At 33.1% G+C, this 16,998-nt stretch overlaps 3 protein-coding genes across 4 annotated transcripts; 1 reads left to right on the top strand and 2 right to left on the bottom strand.

The window, feature by feature from the left end:
* The first annotated feature begins 934 nt into the window (after positions 1-934).
* POLD3 (DNA-directed DNA polymerase) lies at positions 935-6,837 on the top strand. 2 transcript variants are annotated; one of them, XM_022861587.2, is made up of 8 exons: positions 935-1,133; positions 1,829-1,884; positions 2,005-2,129; positions 2,855-3,014; positions 3,468-3,901; positions 4,113-4,628; positions 5,106-5,229; positions 6,561-6,837. In XM_022861587.2, exons 1-8 carry the CDS (start codon positions 1,065-1,067, stop codon positions 6,697-6,699), a joined length of 1,623 nt encoding a protein of 540 aa, XP_022717322.2. In that variant the 5' UTR covers positions 935-1,064; the 3' UTR covers positions 6,700-6,837. The 2 variants fall into 2 exon arrangements, with proteins under 2 accessions (XP_022717322.2, XP_022717321.2); XM_022861586.2 differs by having other exon boundaries at positions 6,558-6,837.
* An 863-nt stretch (positions 6,838-7,700) lies between these two features.
* Positions 7,701-11,335, bottom strand: LOC111275942 (uncharacterized). Its single transcript, XM_022861590.2, has 4 exons — positions 11,012-11,335; positions 9,957-10,079; positions 8,115-8,234; positions 7,701-7,957 (listed from the first exon to the last, which is right to left on the bottom strand). Exons 1-4 carry the CDS (start codon positions 11,046-11,048, stop codon positions 7,893-7,895), a joined length of 345 nt encoding a protein of 114 aa, XP_022717325.2. The 5' UTR covers positions 11,049-11,335; the 3' UTR covers positions 7,701-7,892.
* A 1,062-nt stretch (positions 11,336-12,397) lies between these two features.
* On the bottom strand, positions 12,398-16,317 carry LOC111276560 (uncharacterized). Its single transcript, XM_022862307.2, has 7 exons — positions 16,089-16,317; positions 15,736-15,804; positions 15,478-15,645; positions 15,106-15,276; positions 14,754-14,963; positions 13,965-14,053; positions 12,398-13,490 (listed from the first exon to the last, which is right to left on the bottom strand). Exons 1-7 carry the CDS (start codon positions 16,171-16,173, stop codon positions 12,846-12,848), a joined length of 1,437 nt encoding a protein of 478 aa, XP_022718042.2. The 5' UTR covers positions 16,174-16,317; the 3' UTR covers positions 12,398-12,845.
* Positions 16,318-16,998: the final 681 nt, after the last annotated feature.

The following is a 16,998-nucleotide window of genomic DNA, read 5'->3' as shown; positions in this document are numbered from 1 at the left end:
AGTGATAAATAAATTTATATTGTTGGCTTTTTATTTGTTATTTTATTTTTAGTTTTTACTTAAATATTTTAAATTATTTGTTCTTGTTAAATCTTTCATTACTTATTATTTGATATAAAAATAATTTAATAAATTTAATTATTTATTAATTTTATAAATATTAAATAATTTAAAGTTTTTGTAACATATAAATTTTAATTTATATTTTTAATGATCATTTTATCATTTCATAATACTTAATCTTATCTCATTTTTACCCTTTCATTTAAGTACATATCCCAACAATAATTTTAATTTTATCATTAAGTACTCAATTTTACATTATAATAATCAATTTTACTTTCATTACTACTTTTAATTTAATCGAAATCAATCTTATCACTTATTCAAATGAATCTTAAATCTTATAAGTAAAGTAATTTTATTAGTTTTTTTTCTCTTTCATTACAGAACAAAGTGTCCAAACTTTGATACATATTAAATAAACAACTGTTGTCTACACATTTATTTAATAAGAAATTATTCGATATATTATCAGTAAATCTTTTTAATTTCATAGGTGAGATTAATATAATGACATATATTTTATTTTTTTATTAATTTTTTTATTTTTTAAATATACCTTAAAGAACATATATCATCTTGTTAACTCCCCTTATAAAATTAAAGAACTATATTGCTAATGTTATTTGATATTTTCTCTATGATTAAGTGGTTAGTATACATAATGAAGAAATATTTATTTTCAAAAAAATACAAAGAACTCTATGTTGAGTCCAAAAAGTTCCATTAACCAATCAAGTGGATCCAACTGGATCAAACAGCCTAAGCCCCACGAACATTTCATTTTCAAACTTAGCCCAACCTCCCAAAGTCATGCACCAATTGGATCCAGTTTGTTCTTATAAAGTCACGTGCAAACCCGAATAGTCACGTGCGAACAAGAACCATTCCTATCCCTCTATAAATTCCCCCAGTACGCAAGGAATGGCGGGAAAATCAGCGCCCTTAATAGAGTGAAAATCTCACAATTCTGACTTCAAAACCCTCCTAAGAACAAAAAGATGTCCCAAATTGAAACCCTAGGTATTCTTGAAGAGATCCAAGCTCTCGTCTCCGATAAACTTCAAGTAGTAAGTTCTATTTATGTTATTATTTGAATTTACGTTCATATTGACTTAATTCTTCGATTTTTTTCCCCTGGGTTTGTTAAATTTTCTCCTTTTTCTTTTGCAAATTTTTCTTTTGTTTCTTTCCCTTTCTTGGTATTAAATTCATGGGGTTTGCCCAATTTTCTTGCTTCTTACTGATTCTATTGATAAATTGATTTCTGGGAATGGAGCCTCTTTTTGATTACTCGGTTAACTAGCAGGAAAATTTGTTCTCTTTCCCTTCTTCTTGTTTTTATTTTGTGTGTTTTTATATGTTAGGATTTGGAAATTAAAAGATGGTAAGTTTTGAGAGTGAAATCAACCGAATTTACAATTATTTTAGAGTGCTTTTTTGCGTGTTCTCTCATGAAAATGAAGTTTACAATTTTGTAAGATAGTAAGTCTGTTCCAAGGTGGAATTATATAGTATAAAGTTTTTTGGTAGAAATGATTCTTCGTTGTAGGTTGAATGAATATTTTGATTAAAATGTAGGATTTGGATGATAATTCGCCTTTCCTTGTATTACCTTCCTGACTCATATACTAAAAGAAAATTGTTTTGGAGTGAATGGGAAAGTGAAAATTACTTTCCTTTTTTTATAGGCGAGAAATTTCGTTTAAAACTGGGACTTCATGTAAAGTTCTTTTTCTTTTGGTTCAAAATGAATTCTTTTCAGGTTTCCTACAAGTGGCTAAGTCGTAATTTCTTGGTCTCATCCAATGTAGCGAAGAGGTAAATTTTCCCCACCAAAAATGTAGTTAAAGTTTGTGTGCACACAGATGGCCATGTATATTTCAAGATTCATACAAGGATAATATCTGCCAACTTACCAATAGTTGTACTTATAATTAGATTGCTTGCCGAGTTTGTTGAGAAACATGGAAGTGAGTTAGAAGTTGTTTATAGTTTGTCTGGCTGGTTGAAGGACTCTCCATCAAACTATCATATTCAGCTGGTGACAGGACCTAAACTTTCAGGTTAGACTTTCTGTGACAATTTCATCTGGTTCCACTTTTTCTAATATGTATGCAGTTAAGGGTCTGTACAGATTTACATCTGTGCTTGTGTACAAGTGGCAGGACTATTCTTGGAATAGATGACTAATGTATGATAGGATAGTTGTAGTCAAAGTAGATAGCAGTTCATTCAACTGTGGATCTCCATTCTAGCCACAACGCTATTTGTAATATACCTTCTTCTTCATATTATTCTCCTATCATGCCAACTTTCCTCTTCTTTCTCTTTTTTTCCCCCTAAAATAATAGTTATATTATGATAAATCTTTATCCAGTTGACTAACTGACCTAATTTCCCTTTTCATAATTAATACTCATGAAGTGGCATTTTAAAACTGTACAATGGAATTTTAAGTGCAATTATATACAATGAATGAGATAAATTGCCTTTTAAGTTTTATATTTATTTTGACTTCCTCATTCTCAGTATTGCTGGTAAAGCTTCCTTCATATCAGTTTCCTTTTACTTAGGAAGTTATCTTATATCAACCAAATGACATCTCCATGTGCATAGACTCAATAAAGTGGAGTACATCACCATTTTAAGATGTGTTAGGTGGTTTTGGGTATATTATTAATCCTCTAGCTGTATTTCCTTTTCACCCATAATTATAGTTATGTTGTTTGGCTAACAATATTAGGTAAAAGGGATTAATGGTAATTCTCTTTTCCTGAATTCCCTGCAGAAGCCAAGCAAAAATATGACAGCAATTGCGGAGTTCATGTGTATAGTGTGCAAGGTTGCATCCCAAATGACCCAGCTGCACTTTGGAATACTGAATTTATACAAGCTGAAGAGCTCTTCAAGCAGCCCACCATAGTAGATAATTGCTTGAGAGATAACAGGTATCCTAATTCTGTTAAGTGATCATTGCAGCTCAGGCAGTGAAATGGATTTTATGTTGCATTGGTGCTTCCTTCATGTTAATTTATTTTTGCTGATCCCTGTAGTTACTGTTGAGATGTTTTAGTTACTTATCTATATATTTAATAAAGGAGCTTTAAGTAGCCTGTTTCTTTCCAGTTTTTTTTTGGAATAGCAATTCAAACAAGGGTTTTAGTAAGAAACAAAAACAATGCCTTTTTTTTTTTTTTTTTGGGGGGGGGGGGGGGGGCGTGATGGGAGTGATTAGGTGAGTTTAAGAGATACAAGTCATGTCATTTACTCATAAACTATTGGCCAAAAAAAAATTACTCATAAACTGTTGGTGGAATTTTGCTTGCCAGTTCCTTAATCAGATAAACATTTAGAAAACTCTAGATGTGATGTTTATCTCTTGTCCTTAATGTTTTCACCAGGTTCTGTGGGATTTCAACTTCATTCATCAAGCGCAATGTCGATGGAACACCTGCAAGGGTTGCAGCTGCGCAGCCAAATAGTGTGGGAATCTCAGGACCATCAAAACATAATTCTGCTCAAAGCAATGCAGCTTTGCTATCTCAACAAAATAAAGCTCAGCAATCAAGCTTAAAAGTTGCTCAGCAGCCTTCTAGTGTGGTAAAAGATGTCAAAAGTGACAGTATTGGCAGAGGAGTTCATGACCTGGTCAGGAAGCCTTCTGCCGAAAAAGAAAAAATTCCTTCCTTGCCTTCTAATAAAATGAAAGGCCAGAATGATAAAAGCTCCACTGGAGGTGGAGGTTCATTAGCAAATTTATGGGGTCGTGCATCTACAAAACCAAAGCCCGGTGGTGTTCCAGCAAATGATAGCGATTCTGTACAAAATCCCAATGGTTTGTTTCCATTTGATTTATTACTAGAGTTTCCTTGGTATATACTTTTTATGTGCATTCTATAAATTTTAAACGAAACTTATATTCAATAACTTAGGACTTGCATTGCTTGGGTGGTGCTAATATTTAATTTTTTTCTTTCCTAAAACACGATTTTATATTCTTAGCTGACTCGTTTTCTTATTTCTTTAATTTCTTTTTAAATCATTAGTTAGTGCAGATGCACAAATTTGTGCTCGTGAAGCACTAGAGGATGAGAACAGTGACGTTGATGTTCAAGAAGTTAATTTTAGGAGAGTCTCCAATGGTGAAGGCAATAGGAAACAACGGAGGGTAGTTTTTGATTTCTCAGATGAAGATGAGTATGAAGATGCTGTCAATCTATCTTCACCTGATCCCCCTAAAAGGAAATCATCTCTAGATTCTGAACAAAATTCTAAAACCTTGATTCCGGAGAAGCCCAGTTTGATTGTAGAGAAACCAAACAAAGAAGAATTAAAGGTTAAGGAAGAGAAAACTACTAATAGAGAACCCAGCAGATCACTCGGGGAAGAAAATTCACTTGTCAGTAAAAGTACAAATGGTAGACATTGCTCTTTAGTTAAGCTTGAAGGCCATCTTCCTGAAACTGATCTAAGTAAGAAGGATAAACTGCCAGATGCTGCAGCAAATTCACCTAAAAGGAGAAAAGTGTTGAAGACACGAATTGATGACCGTGGGAGAGAAGGTAAATCCAAACCCGAGCCTCTCTCCAAGAGTGCTATTTTTTTCTTTGTCAGTGCATCATCCAATTTAGATAATTTCATCACTTGCTCTTTCTTAGGTTAATTGGGATTTGAAATACTGAAAACGATGTTTAATCTTGACTTTTATTTATTTAGTTTATCTTATCTGTCATCATGCTTCATTCCTTCATGCCAAAGGTATACTCTTCTGAAATTTCATCAGTTTCTACGTTTTGCTAATGCAATTAATTTTTCTCATGGATATGCCAAATTAAAACTTGACTACTGGAAAAGTTTTCCTGAATAGTTTTGTACATCTTGCTTTCTATGGGAGATGTGGATATTGGTGTTTGTGCCTACATATCCCCTTTTTCTCCCCCTAAAGTCACTAAATTGGAGCAGACAGTATTAGTAGTGCTACATTCGGCAGAATATTATCTCATTTTAAAAATTCTTTTTCCCGTTTATGTTGGTATTAGTAACTGAGGTAGTTTGGGAAGGCGAGGAGACAGAGGTGAAGAAAGTTGAAAGTGACATGCCAGAGAAAGTTGGAAGTGGAACAACCGATGCTGACGCCAATATTGTCTCAAATACTAATAACAGGTAAAGTTATTTTCTCTTCAATGTATTTTTGCTAGTTCTCACTTTGCCTTTTAGTGGAAGTAAGTTTTCTCTTTTTTGGCCTCACAATGCTTATCATGTCTGATAAAACACTTGCTTGTCTGAAAAATGGCCAGCTGTTTGGTTTTATTTGTGTTTGCATGCTAATAAACATCCTGTTTAGTTGTATTGGTTCCTAGGTCTGGCAGCAGTGATTCGAGGGTAATTAATCATCTGCTGCTGCATTCCAAGAGAAAAAAGGGGAGGGGTAAGGATGAAGAAAAAATTAAAGTAAAAAATTGTTATAAAATCTTCCTGAATGAGAGAAAAATGCCCCCTTTGTTCTTGTATACTGTGCCCCATTTATCATATTATTAGTAGTAAATACTGCTTTTAGTCTTATATAAATTCAGTTGGCATCCTAGTTATTTGAAACTCACCATCCCAAATATGAAAATTTTTTTCTGGATTCTCACTTTGGATAACCAATATAATCTCTCCTTTTTTTCCTTGTTTCTTCTCCCTCTTTCCTCTTGCTAGGTAGAGGTAGCCATGGGTTGGATCAGGCTCAGTTGGCCTTTGAAAATCTGCCCAAGGCCTAGAGCAGCCAGTCAGGTCCAAGAGGCTTGAAAATTAAAAAAATAAAATATTTTAAAAGTAGTAAATTATTATTTTAATATTTTAGATATATTTTATAATTAAAATTTTTTAAAAAATTCATTTTTATTAATTTAATGATATTTGGTTGGATTCGGACTTGAAAATCATGTCCAAGGCTCGACCCGAGTCAGGCCAAGCCTACTCGGCCGATGGACAGGTCTACTACCAAGCTGGGAATAAAAAAAACTAAAGCAGAGTTATTTGCTAAATGCTTGGTCCTATGAGGGGTATGAGGGGTTAACAATCTTCACCAGAATAACAAAGAGGACATTATGGCTAAGGGGGATTTGTATTGCACTTCTAACTTTCAAGGATAGTTCATAGTTAACACAAATCTTGAACTGGATTGTGGTCCTACTGAATTGTGTATCCTACAAGTAAGGAGGGAAGAAAACAGCGGGAGAAAGTGGGGGAGGGGGTTGTATGTAGCTCCTTACTGCCATGCATAAATATATTTTCGGTGCTTGTGTTGCATCTTGTTTGCATTTTTCTAGTTCAAGCAATTTAAAGATTGATAGGCTTCTAAGCTATGATGTCAATGAGATTGCTTGCCTTCGATGAGGCCAGTATTTGTTCCTATTCTCTATATCTTTTATTTCATTCTGCAATTTTAGTGGAACATTAATAGCCAGGGCATCGCTGTGACCTAACCGTTTGAATTGTTGATGCAGCAGGCCTGCTGCAGCCAAGAAGTCTCCTGCAGTTGGAAGCACTGCACCATCTAATCCAGGAGGCAAAGCCGGAAACAAGAAAACTGGAAATGCAAAGGATCCTAAGCAAGGCAACATTCTATCTTTCTTCAAAAGGGTTTGATCAGATTTGATGATGTCAAGCGCCTTTGCTTTTTTTCTTTCTTTTTTGTATGAGCTTTGTGGTAATGAAAGGTTGCTTTAAAAGACACCAACGGATATTCTTGCATATTATAATGGATTATTATGAAATATTTCTCAATTTGCATCATCTCTTCTCCTTCTTTTTATTTATTTATTTTTTCACAGAACAAAATTAAAACTTCAGACAATAAAAAAAAAAAAAGAGCCAGAAGATCAGAGATGTTTACCTACTGTTTCTCACTCTTGGCAGAGAATCATATAGTCTATGGTCTGAAGGTGTTTGATTTTTAAATTTTTTTTGTGTAGATACAATCTAAACAACAAAAAAACTACTCAAGAGAACAGTATTTTTTTAATAGAAAATTATTATATTACTTTATATTTATAGTATTTTATTATTTTAGATATTTTAATTATTTTTAATATTTTTCACAGCAATACTAAAAAATTAAAATTTTTAAAACATTTTTTTCAACTTAAATTTTTCTCAAACGCAACAATATTATTAAATTAGTCCTTGGGTTTCGGATGGCCGGTGAGAAGAGAATCTAACAGTCCCTCCACCCAATTGTGTGTGTCATTTCAGGACTAAACCTTGTGGAAAAGACACAGCAAGGATTAGAAAAAGAAGAATACCATAATCCCCATTGTGTATGTCGTTTCAGGACTGAACTTTGTGGAACAGACAAAGCAAGGGACAGAAAAGGAAGAATACCATAATCTGAAACGTGTACAAAGACTTGGCGATGCTCTAAATGGAATATTATGCCATAGCATACTCTCTTGATTTAACTCAGATATTTTAGTTTTACTTTGGTAATCAGAATCAAATTCATTTTGTTTAGGTAAAATCTCGTCATTGAAAATATTATATGAAAATATTATATATAGAATCTTCAAGTTGAGACAAGGGTCAAACATCTATCTCCCGACAAACAACATTTGCCTATGCAAGCCCACAGAAAAACTGAGACATCTTACTCAATTCAAACCAATGTTTATGCCCTTGATCATTTCATCAGAGAAACTTACAGCAACCTAGCGAACGTCGAAAGTAATCAAAAGTTAAAAAGGCACAAAAGAGGCTATAAAGGGTTTCAAAGAAGATGAGAGAGTAATATACATGATATACATTCAACCTTGCACACATCGTTCTCAATATTCTCTCTATTTTCAACTATCTTGGATCAAGTTAGTTGGCTCACTCAAAACATACTTTGGTAGTTCATACTTGGCACCTGCAAAGAAAAGTTGGTGGAAGGTGTGTTAGAAGAAATTTCAAGCCTCAGAAAGCCTCATTTTCTCAGTTAATTGTTTTCAGGTAGGTTGAATCTTAGTGGTATAGAAAGGAGGCCCAAATAGATATCAAAATTTGATGCGGCAAGGTTTGTTTACCCCTTTCGTCATAGCAGATAGTTAAATCAGCATTTTGCACTATGACCCCTGCACTGTCCACGATAGCTTGAGCAAGGGTTAGATCAGCTTCAGCAGCAGCTCGAAGTGCATCCCAGATCTCTGGTGTCCAGGAAGTTGACATTACATTTCAGATCCATGTGAAAAAAAAAAAAAACCAAATTATTAACATTCATGCAGGGTAAAAAAAAAGGTTATATTGGAAGTAGAAGGTCAAGAAAATTACCTGTTGAAATATTTTGAATCATTTACTGATAATGTTCATTCTACAGTAAAACTTGATTGCATTTAAGCAAAATAACCAGATTTCTTGTTGAGACTAGAAATTAAAGATTTATAGCCCATCATGTTTGTTTCTATATTGTAAACGAAAAATGGTTTCATACACCACCTCAAGTCAGAAATATAATCTTCCACAGAATCTTTGTTAGAGAACCACCTTGGAGTTTATTAGATTTCAATTAACTGTGATATATTTGGAACTTTGGATTTATGTTGAAGTTGGATGCGTTATATATACTTTGGTTGGTTATTGGCGTTCAGCTTCAAATTACTGAGAATTGAGAATTGAGGTCTTCCCCTTGGTTGTCTCTTTTTCTTCCCCCAATTCTTCTAATTCACCCCTAAGTTCCTCTGTTTCTTCTTCCTCTGATTGTCATGTAATTTCTGTTTCTCTCTTTTCCTCCCTTGGTTCTACATCCATCCAACAACCATATACCGATCAGCAGTCATATATCAGAATGCCAACTACCAACATGGAGTGTTGAGAGCTTGTATGCTAAATCTTGTCATTTGCAAAAATCATTTAAGGCTTTCAGTAACATCTAATTTTAATTAAAACAAGTGCAGTTAAAAAGGCTGTTATCCTAAAACCTTTCATAAAACTGTGATCATCTTTCACTCAGTACAACTTCCCCGGTCTTCGTATTTAAGAAGGATTTAATACAGTTATCTAAAACTCCTAAATATCAATGTTTAATTTGATGATCACATCTACGGAGAACCTTCAAATGAAACCTTTAGTTCACATTAGTAACTTTACTTGGTCAATCAAAACACTAAATCTAAGTTATCTATAATGTGCAGTTAAACCATCTGAGAATTCACGTTTTTAATGACCGTTGACGTGTTTCAAGGCTGATGTAATTTTCACATCGTAAAGAAATTAAACCTAAAGCCTCCTGTCCTTAGTTCTTAACATTCACAAGTAGATTGCCAAGGGGAACCTAAAGCCAGCTAAACATTCATGTCTTTGTGTCAGTTTTTATTTTCTTTTCTTTTTGGGCTATAAAACTTGAAATTAATCTGATCAGTGAAAGAGTTGGGCTGTATAGTTTACACTTATCAGTTTCAGTTGATTCCTATGCATGCTTAAGTAATATTACACATTATCCAAGACCTTAATGTCATATTGCCCTGGGGATGTGGACTTAAAGGATGAGCAAGAAAATGCCTTATTGCATGAATCTTTGTATCCAAGTACAATATTTCATATGTATTGTTCTTTGCCTAACTTCAGAACCAACTCAAGTTGAAATAGATCGATTCTGTATAATTAAGTTTTCCACAAATAAGGATTCACCACATAACTAACTCGCATATTGGTAAGTTTGTTGCCTTCATCAGATTATCCACTCAGTTTTTCAGAATTTTCTGAGCTTGTCCTAACTCAAACAGAAAAGAAAAGCTTCTATATTTGACCAACTCAAGATCAACAAATTTTCTTCTCACTAGCAGAATTGGGAATATCTACATGCAAAGATATACGTAATCCTATGTATGTTAACCTAACAGTATTAGTGGATATAAGTTAAAGATAACTACCTTTCCTGCCACCATAATGAGGAGCAGTGTCCCAAAACTCTTCACGCATCTGCACAAGTTGAGACTTTGTTATCTGCTGAGGATGTTTCCAGGGTTTCGGCTTCCGGATATTTTTCACATTCCCTGGAGCCAAAATGTTCAAAGTATTATTTAGTAGATATAAACTTCCAACGCGAATCTAAAAGCATGAGTTCATACTGCATTTTTACGAAGAGTTAGTTGCCACATGGTGAGAAGAAACTAACAACCCAAAAGACTCAAATACTACTCTTTTGAAGATATCATCCTTGGAGCTCAAACAACATGGGATTATAATAAAAGTGTCCTAGATGAATTGTGCTAAATTGATCCACAAATATACCTATCATATGAATGAATTTATTGCCGATTTCATGCAGCTGACGGATTAGTCCTTTTATATATATATAGTTTAACCATTTATCTCCAAACTTTCAAATATGTTTCAAAACAATAGCCAAATAATATAGTAAAAATCATAGAACGCCATTTTGTCTTCATTGAAAAGTTAAATCAAGAAAACATTCCAAAATTTTCAAAAGCAGATGAGTACAAATTCCAAGTTAATGATTAAACATTCAAATGGTCACCCTAGATTTAGCAAATCCTTTTCAACTGACCACCCATTTCCACCCCCCCCCCCTTTTTTTGTCTATAACCATACGATTTATTTATTTTTTTTTATAAATAAATCAGCAAATTTATTCTGTTATACATATATATTACTAAATTTTAGAAGAAAAAGACCTTTTTTTTTTGTTTTTGACAATTTGTCAAAAAAGAACAATAATAATCACAGAATTGAACATCGAATAATGCTGATAATCTCTAATATTTAACGCAATAAAACAAAAAAAAATGAAACAAATATGATAACAAATGAAATTCAAGTGGCATCCTTCTAGCAGTTCAAAATATTCTTAAGCTAAAACAATTCAAATATGAAATCATTGTTCTTTAAGCAAGCTAGAAATTTTCTCAGTAACCAAACAGAAATTTCAGAAACAGAAACAAAGGAACAAAGAGAAAAGCCTTACCTTCTCCTTTGGCCGGCGTCGATCCAGCGCAGCCCATTCTGCTTTTCTTCTAAACCCCAAAAGCTCAAAATTTTCAAAACCCCGAAAAAAAAGTTAAAACTTTTTCGATTATTTTCAGAGCAAATTCTTCTTCATTGAAATTCAAGTCAAAGCTTCTTAGAAGAAGAGAGAAAGGGCGAAGAAGTGTTTCCGATGATTCGAATCAAATTTTTAAAGGAAAAAGAAATGACGATTTGATGATGATTGGTTAAATAATAATGTAATGATAAAAAGATAAAAATCGTGAATCGACTGACAGTGGTGGTTGGCTGTCATGTTCCTTGTTCCACACTTTTTTTTCTATTTAATTGATCTTCCAATAATTTTATCCTATACTTTAGAAAATTTACAATTCAATCCCTTAAGTTCAATGTTTCACAATTAAGTCCTTCTCCTCTCCTTAAGAGTTAAGAGTCCCAAATGTTTGAATCTTCAAAATTGGAAATCTAATGTTTAAATTTAAATTTATAAAACGAGAATTTGTTTTCATACCCAAATTACAGAATTCCAATTGATTTTGTTGAACATAATTGGGCCCACTATTGGCGGCTTTGGGCAAACCAATTGGTGTTGGAAGTGTGATGCTCTTTCCATTACGATTATGAAGCTCATTTTTCAGTATGAAATTTATATTTCAAACTATAGATTTAATTATTCCTTTTTCGGTATTAATTATGTATCCTCAACTATATGTGGATTGGATTTTTTATTCCATGATTAATATATGCAATCATTAAATTCGTGATTATATTATGTAAAAACCTAAAATTTAATTTTTTTTATCAATAAATACAAATTTGACTTTCATATTTATCATATCCCTGTTTTGCATTAATTTTTTCATTAATTGATTCAAATATAAGGCTTAACTTAGTTTATTGATATAATTACCCTAAAAAGATATTATTAAGTATATTCAAAGTTTAAATTTCAATATCTATAATTTTTTTTACGGTCAAACGACAACTTTCTTTATATAAAAAAAATCCCATATTCGTTAAAAATTTATAATTTAATTTTGATCCCCAAATGTAATTTCATAAAAAATAAGTATTATTGGTTAAGAATTGTTTTCAAAAGTTTAATTGATAATTAACCTATGTAAAATTTAATTTAATATTGAGGGAACCCTCTTTCTCAAATGTGAATATTAATGAGCTTTGAATCCTACTAAACCACAATGAGGTTTATATGGTGAAGGCTGTTCTTGTTTTAAATCCTTCATAATGGAGCGGTAAAGTTGATTCCACTGCACCCACTTGTGCTCAAAGAGCCTAAAGAGTCATAAAAACTCATTCACCCCATAAGGGTTTGATTCTGCTTGCCTTAAAATTATTGGAAATGCACTTTAAGAATAAACTGCTTCTTGGCAACTACATTGACATTTTGGTTCTACAGAGTCTTCTGCATTGACAAGATTTAAGTTTACACAAAGTCTAATTCTCTGCATGATGAGTTTCTTAACCACTATGTTTTTAACAACAGATCAGTTTCCTTCCAAAAGGGATAGCAGCTCGACACAAGATTTCATACTAATCGGTTATATGCAGGTAATATAGAACCTTACATGTGTTACAGCAGCCGGCCAAGAAACAACTGGTACTAAGTTGCAATTCTCATCTGCGTAGATCTGCGTAGATCTCAAAGGTACAAATTCCTGCCAATACAGAATTCAATTATAGACTAGGCTTAAAGAGAAATATGGTGATACATATTCAGGATGGAGAATGTAGACATAGAAAGTAGGGTGAAAATCAGTAACTGGACGAGCCTAAAATCAGTAGCTGCAATTACTTCAGAAACGGAATGAATCACTGGATCCATACTTGCTCCTCATATTGTAATGGTCAAACTTTGAGTTGTCATAATCCACTGGCTTGGTCTCAACAGATTTTTGATCTGCCCCACCAGTTCCAAAAACCACCTCTCCTGTTTTATCGCGTTGACGATGTCTTGTTCTTTCCTTCTGAGTTTTAGACCTGCTGTAAGGAGGAACCTCACCTGGCCCATAGAATTCTGCATATTCTGGTCGTTTGGAGGAACGATGCTTACTAGACAAAGGATCCCTAAAACTGCTTGATTTTATCTTTGGAGGCTTCATTTCTGAATAATTATCACTTGTATTAGTTGTATGTGTCTGCCGTGTCTCAGAAATGGGAGCTGGAGTGGTCTGCCTTTGAACTAATGGAGGCGGGGCTTCATCTTCAGGCATCCTAAGGGAATCCTTCATTGGTGTAAGACATTTCTTGGAGCCATTTGATCGGAAACGGGAGGGGACAAAATATAAGAACATGCTGGCCATTGCTTCAAGTGCAAGCTTGAACAGATCCTTGATAAGTTGGCCAAAAGATGGCCATCCAGGTTCCTCTTTCATGCTTTCTACAAGAGGAGTGGACTTCTCCTTGCTTGCTTGTTCTTTGTATTCACTCTCTGACGGTTGCTGCATCAACAGTTTATGCTTCACATAAATGGAGAAAAAATGCATGAAAATAATTTCAAAAACCATGAAAAGAAAATTATTTTGGGGTACAAGGCTGACGATGCTTTGACCTCCACAGACCAGTAAAAAGAAAATCAACAACAATAACAGTGGGATAGAAATAGCAATAAGGCAAACTCAGTGCTTGTTAACACACTACCTACAAATCAACTTGACACCACAGCTAAAATGGCAGCAGAGCTTATTGGTACATGTATGAGAAATAGATATGGAATATATTTGGCAGTAAGGGTGACAAAATTGTATTCTTATGAAAGCTTGATGAAAGAGAGAAACTCATAGTTCATGAGACCGTATTTGCTTGCAGAAAAAGCTGAAAAATAAATAAAACTGGTAGGATTGTCAAGGTTGTTATAATTGTCAGCATTTAAACTTTTTACATTACATGGTTGAAACAAAAAGGAAGAGTCATACCATTCTTGGGAAGAAAGAAGGTCCAAATCCCTGCTGAAGCAAGCATGTAGCATATCCAGCCAAGACTGCGCCAAGAACCATCAGGATATCTGCTAAAAGGCCATTGTGTAAAAGTCAGTAAGTAATTTGACATAAAATGCACAATTGTTCTGTTAAAATTAACAAGATAACCACTTGTTTAAAACACTTCAAATGATCCCGAAGAACCCACGATTCTAAATAAATAAAGTGAGATTTAAAATCATGAAAACTTCTATGTGACAATCAAAAGGCTGACATCTAAAGGCCTGTACTCGCAACCATTAATAAGGTAGTTACCATTTACTTCAACTGTCGCACCTAGCACCTTAGGTTACCTAAGTAACAAGACTGTCAACAGCCTGGATTATGGGCAATCATATTCATATTGTAGGGGCAAGACTTATTCCCTGTTTTGACAACTTTGAAGTTTTGCTAGAATCTTCTTGGAGGGTTTGATTCTTTTATTCTCAGAGGTAGGCTTATTATAATTTCTGAAATAATCTGAGTGACTGTTCCCATTAGCATTTTAGGAGAAAAAATTACATAAAAAAAAAAAAGAAGGTGCCGGAAGGGAGGGGGGTGCACTCAGCAATGTTCCAGAAATTAACAATGCAACAAAAAGTATTCAAGGTGGAAAAAAAGGCTATGCATGTTGTGATGCATATGATACATGCATCGGAATCCAATTCTTTTTCCACACCAGGCATGTTGTTATAATGATGTTCCATTTTGGAAATCATTGCAAAAGCATATAAATAGAAGTACAACCTGTGGGAGAAACTGAATTATACTGATAATCACAATCGTCTTGATTTAGGAAGATTTGTCGAAGAGCAGCATTTCCTCTATCAATTACTAACAACGAACAGGTGGGTCGAACATATACCACATCAAAATCATTTGAGAACTTTGCATCCTCACTGGGCCCATCCCTATATCCTGCAACATTTGATTTCCCTCCAGCAATAGTGGTGACACCTGCAAATAATCCCAGAGTCAACAACTTCTGCACAGATGGATAAGATATTTATGAATTAACAAACTTTACAAAGACAATTCAACCTAATAATCAAGTTTATTTTTTTATTTAAATATATTCTTTATCATTATCTGCATATACCTGCATCTCCTATCTTCCTGACAGCAAGATTCATGGTATCAGCAACATATACATTCCCTTTATCATCCATGGTTACACCTTTGGGATGATTGAAACGAGCATCACTTGGCTTTCCATCCACATGCCCAGTGTAACCCTGAAATGACCCAGCAACCAATCTTCCCCGACTATCTGCAATAATAAGCAATCGCAAAACGAGACAAGGTGTATATATGTCACCAAATTAATAAACGAAAAAAAAAACAAAACAATGCCAACAATCCTATAGCATAAGATGTTTCCCATTCGACATCAAACTAAATAAAAGGCTTAAGAAAACCACAGATAAAAAAACAGTTATAATTCTCAAATTCAGTAACATTGAACACATACATTGGGACAATGGTGGAGTAATCTTAACAATGTTACTATTAACTTCATCAACAGCAAATAATTCACCATCCTCGGAAACGCGAATTTTGTAAGGAACAACTCCTATCTCATTGCCTTCAACCACAGTCTCAACTAAGTAACCATTCTCAAATTGAAGAACATTGCCATCTGTAAAAATTAAAAAGAAAACCCACCGAAATATTTTTTAAAAAAATCATTAGACAACGAAGTAAACATAAGAAACAATAATAATTTTACCTGATTGAGGGGTTTTGGTGGAAGACCTGGTCCATTTAAGTAAAGACGACAAGTGCTTTATCAATGGCCCTAAGTAAATCGCATTACATTTAACCAAAGCATTAGAATCTATAAATAAAACCCAATAAAGGGTTTAACAAAAAAAAAAACCCATTTGAGCAAATTGTAGAACAAAAGAATACTAAAAGCTAACAGCTTTACAGCAAGAAATGAAGCAAAATAAGCACAGAAAAGAAATGTAGCATTCAAAATAAAGCTTAACGAAGTAAAAATAAATTTAAAAAATACCCATTAACCAAAAGGATGAACAGAATCTAAGATCATAAAAAAAAAAAAGAAAAAGAAAAGGGTACCAGCAGGGGCAGCATGAGCTTTGAAACAAAGGGTGTAAGGAACTAAAAGAAGTATTAGTGTGAAAAAGAGATGCGTTTCTTTCATTTGTCTCTAACTAAGCTGGGGAAGCTATCGCTTCTGCCACAGAGAGTAACTAAGGAGAGAAAGTGAGAGAAAAAGGGGAAAAGAAAGAGAAAGAGAAATTTTTGGGGTTAAAGAAAAAATAGAAATGAAAGTATGCTAAAGTGTACTTTAAAAAAAATCTTCCCGTTTGCTGTTTGTAGTACCAAAATGAATTTTACAGTCACAAGTTGGCAGCATTTGTTTAGTATTTTGGAATGAGATTAAACTTCATGTGCTTTCCAAAATTACTTTGTGGATGGGTTTAAAGATTTAAGTGTCCGATTTTGTTTTTTAATAAGCAATACTAGAATAGGAATATATAATAGGTAAATATAAAGATTCGTATAAAATATTAAAATTTTATATTTTTATATTATAATTTATATAAAAATTATATTTTATAATTTGTATTAATATAAAAATATAAAATAAATATTTTTTATTTTATTAAATTTATATATAATAATTATTAAAATTTTAAATTTAATTATTTTTGTGTTTTATTTTCACTTTATATTCGAGTCGTATTGTTATATTATATTTTAAATTATTGATAGGTGATATGTAATCACTAAAAGATATAAAAATATTTATTAAATTTGATTATTAAAGAAACGGACCATATGTATAAGCCTTTATTAGATTTGTTTGTTTATAAAATTTTTGGCATAAGTGTATGTGAACCATAATATTTTTATTTTTATAACATTTATATTTCGTTGGGTTAATAAACTAAGCTTTTTTTTTTTTTTTTATGTTATTGATTCAATGAAATAATTGTTAGATACTCAATTCACTTTTGTAATT

This window comes from Durio zibethinus, chromosome 25 (assembly GCF_047325235.1).
Source record: "Durio zibethinus cultivar Kanyao isolate XHJ-2024 chromosome 25, ASM4732523v1, whole genome shotgun sequence".
In the NCBI taxonomy this organism is placed as follows: Eukaryota; Viridiplantae; Streptophyta; class Magnoliopsida; order Malvales; family Malvaceae; genus Durio; species Durio zibethinus.
The sequence above is the reverse complement of the archived record's forward strand: the minus strand, read 5'-3'. Positions and strand labels throughout refer to the sequence as shown.

Excerpts from the sequence above, each read along its gene's own strand:
- POLD3 (XM_022861586.2), top strand. The coding sequence starts at position 1,065 with ATGTCCCAAATTGAAACCCTAGGTATTCTTGAAGAGATCCAAGCTCTC. Across the intron at positions 1,885-2,004 it reads TCATCCAATGTAGCGAAGAG|ATTGCTTGCCGAGTTTGTTG; the intron begins GTAAATTTTCCC and ends ACTTATAATTAG. Across the intron at positions 4,629-5,105 it reads TGATGACCGTGGGAGAGAAG|TAACTGAGGTAGTTTGGGAA; the intron begins GTAAATCCAAAC and ends TGTTGGTATTAG.
- LOC111276560 (XM_022862307.2), bottom strand. The coding sequence starts at position 16,173 with ATGAAAGAAACGCATCTCTTTTTCACACTAATACTTCTTTTAGTTCCT. Across the intron at positions 14,964-15,105 it reads CAGGAAGATAGGAGATGCAG|GTGTCACCACTATTGCTGGA; the intron begins GTATATGCAGAT and ends GATTATTTGCAG. Across the intron at positions 13,491-13,964 it reads CTTCTTTCTTCCCAAGAATG|CAACCGTCAGAGAGTGAATA; the intron begins GTATGACTCTTC and ends CTGTTGATGCAG.
- LOC111275942 (XM_022861590.2), bottom strand. The coding sequence starts at position 11,048 with ATGGGCTGCGCTGGATCGACGCCGGCCAAAGGAGAAG. Across the intron at positions 8,235-9,956 it reads TCATTATGGTGGCAGGAAAG|AGATCTGGGATGCACTTCGA; the intron begins GTAGTTATCTTT and ends CCTGGACACCAG. Across the intron at positions 7,958-8,114 it reads TATCTGCTATGACGAAAGGG|GTGCCAAGTATGAACTACCA; the intron begins GTAAACAAACCT and ends TTTTCTTTGCAG.